This window comes from Helicoverpa armigera, chromosome 11 (assembly GCF_030705265.1).
Source record: "Helicoverpa armigera isolate CAAS_96S chromosome 11, ASM3070526v1, whole genome shotgun sequence".
Lineage (NCBI taxonomy): Eukaryota > Metazoa > Arthropoda > Insecta > Lepidoptera > Noctuidae > Helicoverpa > Helicoverpa armigera.
The window spans coordinates 7,147,208-7,156,013 of NC_087130.1; the positions used below are offsets into that span (position 1 = coordinate 7,147,208).

The 8,806-nt window shown below is 34.9% G+C and overlaps 2 protein-coding genes across 2 annotated transcripts; one reads left to right on the forward strand and one right to left on the reverse strand.

Moving 5' to 3' along the window:
• Positions 1–2,179: 2,179 nt before the first annotated feature.
• On the forward strand, positions 2,180–6,926 carry LOC110379621 (lariat debranching enzyme). Its single transcript, XM_021339360.3, has 6 exons — positions 2,180–2,538; positions 2,630–2,796; positions 2,916–3,141; positions 3,378–3,710; positions 4,081–4,717; positions 6,254–6,926. Exons 1-5 carry the CDS (start codon positions 2,342–2,344, stop codon positions 4,694–4,696), a joined length of 1,539 nt encoding a protein of 512 aa, XP_021195035.3. The 5' UTR covers positions 2,180–2,341; the 3' UTR covers positions 4,697–4,717; positions 6,254–6,926.
• LOC110379623 (aprataxin) lies at positions 6,918–8,673 on the reverse strand. Its single transcript, XM_021339362.3, has 3 exons — positions 7,960–8,673; positions 7,617–7,787; positions 6,918–6,976 (listed from the first exon to the last, which is right to left on the reverse strand). Exons 1-2 carry the CDS (start codon positions 8,381–8,383, stop codon positions 7,627–7,629), a joined length of 585 nt encoding a protein of 194 aa, XP_021195037.2. The 5' UTR covers positions 8,384–8,673; the 3' UTR covers positions 6,918–6,976; positions 7,617–7,626.
• Positions 8,674–8,806: the final 133 nt, after the last annotated feature.

Here is an 8,806-nt window from a genome sequence, read left to right on the forward strand (position 1 = left end):
TTGATGGGAATATGTGTTGTATGAACCGCTACAAAAATATGACACTAAATAGTAAAAAAAAGAATTGGGGGTGGGGCCCCCCATACATGTAACTGAGGGATGAAATTTTTTTTTTCGATGTACATACCCGTGTGGGGTATCAATGGAAAGGTCTTTTAAAATGATATAAAGTTTTCTAAAAACCATTTTTCTTAAAGTGAACGGTTTTTGAGATATCAGCTCTCAAAGTCGTAAAAAGTATGTCCCCCCCCTCTATTTTTATAACTACGGGGTATAAAATTCTAAAAAAAATAGAGGTGATGCATGCTAATTAACTCTTTCAACGATTTTTGGTTTGATCAAAGTATCTCTTATAGTTTTTGAGATAGGTTGATTTAACTGTAATTTACGGAACCCTTCGTGCACGAGTCCGACTCGCACTTGGCCGGTTTTTCTTCTTGTTCTTGTCTGTGTAACTGTATACATAAACTATTAAAATAAATAATTATACCTACATGATGGTATCTACTCGATATTACGACTGCTTTCAGAACTAGTGTTTTTCGGACACAAGAATGGGATTTGCAGAAAAATCTTCGTCATAACGAAGTGCTACGACTGCTACGACTTGCTACGAAAGTGCTAGTACTAATAAAAGGATGAGCATTTCTTTACTTATTTAAAACAAAATCATCATTTGTTCGATTTGTTGAAATATGCATATTGCATATACCTAAAGTTTAATTTTCTTACACTTAAGTATTTGTTGTAATTGACATTCTTTGTTTAATTTATTGACATTGTGCATAATTTGGAAAGTAGTGTTTTAGCTTTTTCGTATTGTTTGAGTAATTTTGTATGTAATGAATTGTATCTACTATCTAAACAAAACAACAAATATTAATACTTATTCTTATCTATATATATATATATAGTTTTCTGGTTTCAGTTGTCACGACATAACACATGAAAACGGCTTGACCTATTTGGCTGAAAATTAGAGGGGTTTTTGTCACCATCCGGCTACGGGACGCAGGTGAAACCGCGGGCGAAAGCTAGTATTCTTATAATATTTTAACAGGAAATAGAAATTGAATTTAGTCGGATTTTTTGTTTGTTTGTAAAAGGCTCCGGGTAGCATAGGTCGGAAGTTCTCACAGGGCACGGGTAAACCGCTAGTACCTTATTATATGTACATAATAACTTCTTCCGTGTTTCGGGAGACAGGTTAAACTGGGTCTCTCGACTGTCTTTTTGAAGTTTTGGAAGTAGATGGGTCTGTTTGAAAAGATTTCTTAAGCATAAGCAGAGAATCTGTAAAAAATAAGAAATAATAGGTACCGAGCTAGGTATCTACTTAATTGTTATTTTTTTCTTTTTCTTCCTGTCTCATCAACAAGGTGTTCTGGGAGTATAAATTATTTATACTCCCAGTACTTTATAACTTTATTGTATTTTCTTTATTTTTTTAATATTTTTAATTTTTGCAGATTAAAACATCTCAATTAGTGTTTGTGATATGCGGAATATTCGAAACAATGTAAAAGTTTGTTTTTTGTCTATTAGGTAATTGGTTCATATTAGGTATGTTGTTGGACGGTTTGTCTGTACTTCTTTTTTTTTAGTTTAAAATTGCAATTCTAAATTGAATGGCAGCTCCACCATAATATATTAGGTATTTTTCTTGATCTTTGATTTCCATTACTTTTTAAATAAGGCTTTTCCTATATTAGAGCTCTTTCACACTAGCGATTAGAGACTCGATTTAGAGTGACTCGACATAGAGTGGCTGACAAAGAATATTTTAAGGTAAAGCTATCGATTACTTTAAGTATTTAATCCGATTTTCATGGCAACTAAAACAAGGAATAATATTCGCATAAAAAATATGAAAACATTTGCCCTTTTTAAAATCACAGAGTATACATGTTACCTTTCAAACCCGATCTCAGGACAAACTAGTTTTGCCTAGCTAAACTAGTTCTTCCTACACGCGATAGTATTAAGTAGTATAGCCTAGTTCAAACTAATTTGTCCTAAGTCCGAAATGATAAACCAGTTTAGGCTAGTCCAAACTAGTTGATCCTGATATTTATAGGCACACTGAGATAAACTCCTTGTCTGAAATTGAGTTTGGTCGGTAACATATATTATATATAATCTGTATACACCATGACAGTTCTCTTTTGTCATTGTCAAAATATTGTTGTTTGTGGTTCTGCCGACTTCACTCAGTTTTATTAGGTTAGCTTTTTGTTGTACTTTTACAGTAATGTAATTTTAATTAGGTTTAAACATAATAAATGGTTAAAAATCTATAATATATTTTAAGCTTTAGTGACTTAAAATTAATTGATTGAAAATGAAAATCGCTGTAGAAGGATGCGCCCATGGCCAATTAGAAAAAATATATGAATGTATTGAAGCAACACAGAGAAGAGAACGTATAAAAATTGACTTATTGATATGTTGTGGTGACTTCCAATCTGTTCGCAATCATGAAGATCTTGGGACAATGGCTGTACCAGAGAAATACCAACATATGTGCTCTTTTTACAAGTAAGTTTCAGTCATCAATATTCTGTACTTAACTATCTAAATTTATAGAAAAATTTACGTATTGACTTTATATTTCTTCAAACGTTTGCAGGTATTACAGTGGTGAGAAAAGAGCTCCGATATTAACACTATTTATTGGTGGGAATCATGAAGCATCTAACTATTTACAAGAGCTCCCCTACGGGGGTTGGGTGGCTCCTAACATATATTACTTGGGCCGAGCTGGAGTTGTGAAGTTTGGAGATATAAGAATAGGAGGTTTGTATCATGTGCAGCAATATTTTGGATACAATCCAGAAATCCAAGCATATTTTATTGTTGTAACATATGTAATTTGCAAGCCAGTTTATTTATGTGACTATTGAATTTTTTTTCAGGAATGTCTGGAATATACAAGCCACAGGACTACTTACAAGGACACTGGGAATGTTTACCTTATAATCAAAGTTCTCTTAGAACAGTTTATCATGTCAGGTCTCTAGAAGTGTTCAGATTGTGCCAACTGAGAAATAAAATCCATGTTATGTTATCGCATGACTGGCCAAGAGGTATCACAGATTATGGTGATACAAACAAATTGTTAAAATGGAAAACTTTCTTGAAGTACGTAATTTTATTTATTTTAAAATCTTATTATTGACTAGGCAGAGAAAATACTTGCTTTAGCTATGGAATTAAATCATGATCGCTGATGGAATGCTCTCATGTCACTCATGAATGCATGTTAATACAAAATAATTTGAATTTTGTGTCCTAAAAATATTTATTTCATCCAATTATTTGGCATGTCTTGTGTTACTCATAGACAGTAAGCTTATTTAAAAACTAATTCATTTTAGGGAAGATATAGAGTCTAATAGATTAGGCAGTGTCCCAGCGATGCAAGTACTTCGCACTCTGAAGCCAGACTATTGGTTTGCAGCACATCTGCATTGTCAATATGCAGCCCTCGTCAAACATGAGGATACAGAAACGGAGACTAAGTTCTTGGCTTTGGACAAATGTTTGCCAAAGCGCAAGCATTTGCAAATACTGGATATACCTTCAGAGTATGACGGAGAGTTGTGCCTAAGACATGACGTGGAATGGCTAGCAATATTGAAGAATACTAATCATTTGCTGAGTGTAAGGAATATGAATTGTCACATGCCTGGGCCTGGTGGACATGGAAGGTTTGTATCACCTACTCTGTGTTATAATAAATAAAGAATTGAAATATAGTAGTCATATTTTATTAAATACTAGCTTTTGCCCGCGACTTCGTTCGCATGGAATAGTGACTTCCGGCATATTTTTGGTTTGACCAATAGATGGCGCTATATGTCCGGAATAAATTTTATTTTTTATATTTTTTTTGAAATAAAAACTATCCTATGTCCTTTCTCAAGTTCCAAACTATGTCTGTACCAAATTTCACACAAATCGGTTCAGTAGTTTAGGCGTGAAGAAAAGACAGACAGACAGACAGAGTTACTTTCACATTTATAATATTAGTTAGGATTGTATTTAAATAACTCTTATGATCAAATGTGTTGTCTCCAGGTTTGATTTTTCACCTACTGATGAAGAGAAAGAAAATGTAGTCAGATTACTTGGAAGCCTTGTTATAAAGGAAGAAAGTTTCGTGAGGACTGCTCCAATTCACGATCCAAATGCTAGAAAAGTTGTTCCTACTGTACCAATACTGAATCCACAAACAGAAGCTCTGTGCGAAAAATTGGGTATTGATGATCCTGTACAGGTAGTAATGGCGCGAACTGGTCGCACAATGAAACAACCACATGCCGCAACTCCCGGAGAAGGAACAAGGCCTACTAGTTCAGAAGAGAATGTCTCTCAAGTTGTATCTCAAAGTCCATCTCAGACCCCTATGAAATCATTAAGGCTGTCATTACTTCTCCCCGCACCAGTCACTCCTAGTAATGAGAAGTCACTACAGGCTACATCTCCAGAAACTACTACAGTACCAGATACTCCAGAAAGCACAATGTTTTATGAATGTAGGACCCCCACGTCTACGGGTCCAAAGAAAACCTTTAAAAGACGTAACATGTCTAATTACACTCCAGATCCTGATGAGAGTGTTAGCACTAAATCTAGTTCTTCATTCGATGATAGTCCTCGATCTAGTAAATTACCTTACAGAGGATACCAATGAAAGTATACATATAGTACACATGTAAGTTGATTTAGCATACTGGTACTATTTGCATAACATATGTATCATGCCTAGTATTAAAATTCTAGCTGGTGTTCACAATTTTACCCCTTCTGCATTCAAGGAGAATTTAATCCTGTACCGAAACAGGATTTCTAAAGACTAACAATTTCAGACAGACAGGCTCGGGGAGCAAATAGGGTAGTGTCCAGGGTCGAAATAATGAAATAATATTTAGTCCGCTTTTTAGATAATCAAAAAATATTGGATACGTATTTTTTCTTTTTTTAATTAAACATAAAATGACAAAGATAATACACTTCAAAAATTAGGAGTGGGGGCCTTTTACGTCACAGTGTCCTGAAAATTGTAGCAACTTGTGACGTCACACTCAACTTTAACACGCTATATCTTAACAAGTTCTGATCCAATTTAAAAAAACCGGCCAAGTGCGAGTCGGACTCGTGCACGAAGGGTTCCGTAAATTACAGTTAAATCAACCTATCTCAAAAACTATAAGAGATACTTTGATCAAACCAAAAATCGTTGAAAGAGTTAATTAGCATGCATCACCTCTATTTTTTTTAGAATTTTATACCCCGTAGTTATAAAAATAGAGGGGGGGGGACATACTTTTTACGACTTTGAGAGCTGATATCTCAAAAACCGTTCACTTTAAGAAAAATGTTTTTTAGAAAACTTTATATCATTTTAAAAGACCTTTCCATTGATACCCCACACGGGTATGTACATCGAAAAAAAAAATTTCATCCCTCAGTTACATGTATGGGGGGCCCCACCCCCAATTCTTTTTTTTACTATTTAGTGTCATATTTTTGTAGCGGTTCATACAACACATATTCCCATCAAATTTCATCACTGTAGTACTTATAGTTTCCGAGTAAATCGGCTGTGACAGACGGACAGACGGACAGACGGACAGACGGACATGACGAAACTATAAGGGTTCCGTTTTTGCCATTTTGGCTACGGAACCCTAAAAAGAAAAAATACGTATCGCTTAATTTTGGACAATCTACAAGACGGACTAATTATTATTTTTTAGGAAACTAGCCTATTCTTAACACGTGCACTGCATTTGTTATTAAGAATGCTGGTAGGCACTCGGTGTGACCGGCTCCGTTCGCGTACTTTTTCTCGGTCTTGCAGACGTTTGTCTCCGACTGCACGCTCTTTCAGCCGATCGGAGCCGATTCCGGTCTGTGTGAAAAGAAAAATGCGCGCCGATGCTCTCCGAGCCGGTCTGTGTGAACGAACCCTTAGAAATCCTGTTTGGGTACAGGATACAGAGAATTCCTATTCCTTGCTTCCAAGTGAAAGATTTTTTCAAATCGCTTCAGTATCTTCAGCTTCAGCATATTCAATGCAAACAAACATATATTACCTTTTTATAGTAAAGACAGATTGATGCCTGTTACTCTCTTCTATACAACTAACAAGTAGTAATAGATACAATGTAATCCTGTACATGGCTTGACATTTCATATTTTACCTACCTGTTTAGTGCAGAAAATGATATTTGTTTTATGGTTTCAGCACACCATATCTGAAGATGCTTCACGCAGACAATGCATTCCTGGTGTTATTCTACCCTTAGGCCCTGTGTGAATCTACCTAGCAATATAATTTCAGCTCAACTCTATGTTATAACGTATGTAGTGAAAATGTATGCGAATTTAGGCAAATAATGAAGTGCAATGTATTAAAAATTATAGATAAATAATAAAATTAGGGTTAAAAATGTATTGAACTTTTTCTATAGACTCTTCATTTAGATCTAAGCTAGAATCATGATCAAGTCACAAGATTGCATAGATGCCTGGCAATTTCTCAACCGTTAGAATAATTCATGTTATCTGTAGAATTTAATATAATTGTGCTGTAACATATCCTGATTCTTTTTATAATATACAACATTTATGAATCTTAACATTGATTTATTATGTACTAAAATACTCTAATGCTGCATTTATCATTAGATTAGTCAGACATAGGTGTAAGTCTGGCTCTACAGTTGTTAGTTTGGCTCATGTAATTAATGTAGCTTATGTAATTATCTTAAAATAAATTTACATATGTATAATCCTTTTTTAAATTGTATGTAGTATTTTAAATTTTAAAACCTACATTAGTTACTTATGCAATTTTTCTGAAAACCGCTTACAGTTCTAGTCAGGGTTAAGTAACAAAAAAAGATTGGTTCATAATTAACAGTAGTTTTATTATATTATTTTAAGACATGGGATGAGCAATGAGATTGAATGAATCATGGGCGTAGCCAGCTTTGGGCTCAGGGTGGGGCAGCAGTCAACCTATCCCCCGGGGGAAGGCGAGGGCCCTCCGATTTTTTGTATCTTGAGCCGTTAATCTCAAACTTGTTAATCCCTTAATTTGAGAGGTATATATTTTCAGGTACAGAAAATAAACAATCACACACACGACAAAAGCCAAAAGTAAGGGCATATAATCTCTGAATACGCGAGCGAAGCGAGAAATTATCGGACTTAAACCAAATATTACGTAAAATTTAGCCCAAACGTACGTATCTTTTGTTTGTTGACAAATGCAAAATAAGGGCATATAGTTTCTGAATACGCGAGCGAAGCGAGCGTTTATCGGACTTAAACCAAATATTACGTAAAATTTAGCCCAAACGTACTTAACTTTTTGTTTCTTGACAAATACAAAAATAATATGTCATGTGTGTTTCATCACAAAAGGTACCTGAAAGAGTGATTCATATCCCAGTGATTGAAAGATGCATATCTATCTTTTCTGTTCAATGACACATTTTGCCCATGTCTAATGCCTCGCCTCTCGCGGCTCTCGCTCGCTCGACCCGCATCCCGCTCAGGGGGGGGCAGCTGCCCCTCCCTGCCCGTACCTCGCTACGCCCATGGAATGAATTCCTACTTCATAATATGTGAAAGTAAATGTTCTTTTAGTTGTGGCATGTTTTTAGGCTTGTATGAGCATTGGTTACATTTCAGTTCAGTAGCCATGAGACTTTTGTGCAACTCTGGTGACATTTTATTGATGCAGCCATTCTTTTTTAATTCTTCGAGGACCTCTGTAACAAAATAAGGGCATAGTTATTATTATTCTACCTTGAAAATAATCAATTTTAAATAAATGAACTTTTTAACTAATTGCAGTTTTTTTTTTGTATTTTAATTAGTAAAATATGAAATAATATGTATACTTATAGCTGAATAGCCTATTCAGTGTCCAATCTTTTTTACCTGCATAAGGTTTAAAAAACTCCGTAGTGAAACTATTCCAATGAATTTTAGTTTTTAAACTAGGTGACACCATATCCGTACTAATTATATGCATATGAAGCCTCTGCATGCTCGGGACAGCGTGAAAACCCGCCTTCACTGGTAATTCTACTTCATTTTGTATTTCGTTGTAGACATCTCCAAATTCTTCCAAAAGTCCTATGTGGGACTTATCTAACTTAAAGATACTGTTTATATCTTCATCAGGTAGTACTAAGTAGTGAATCTTAGCTTTAGGATATTTATCTTTAATAACAACAGCTTGTTTAGTTTTTTTCACAATACATTCGGGATCCTTCATTGATTCCACTAGCCCTAAAGACCAATGATTTGATTTCTTTGAGTGCATGTTCACAGACGCGATAGGCGCACTTCTTTTACTCATATTTGATTTGTATTTTCTTAAATAATGAAGAATTTAATTAACGAATTCACTGGTCACTGATCGGTAAATTCTTGTTTATTTTTGTGTGTCCTGTGTCACTGTCAAGTTAGCAAGTGACACTAATGACGTTGGTCTTGATTTTTTTGTTCGCCAATGCGCCAGGCTAAAATCTTTCGATTATACCGCCTTTCTTTCTTTGTTTATTTATTTACCTTACTAACACGGGGCGTTGGACCATTTATCTGCAACATTAACTGACCCATCTTCAGTTGTCAAATCACTGATTTGATTAATGGGTGGCAATTACACTGTTGGTGTAATATACCAAACTATGTCTATATAGGTATGTTTGCTATATTATGTCTATGGTTATAGTTGAATGGTGCAAGTCACCCTTGGATATAGCACCGTTTCAAATGCATG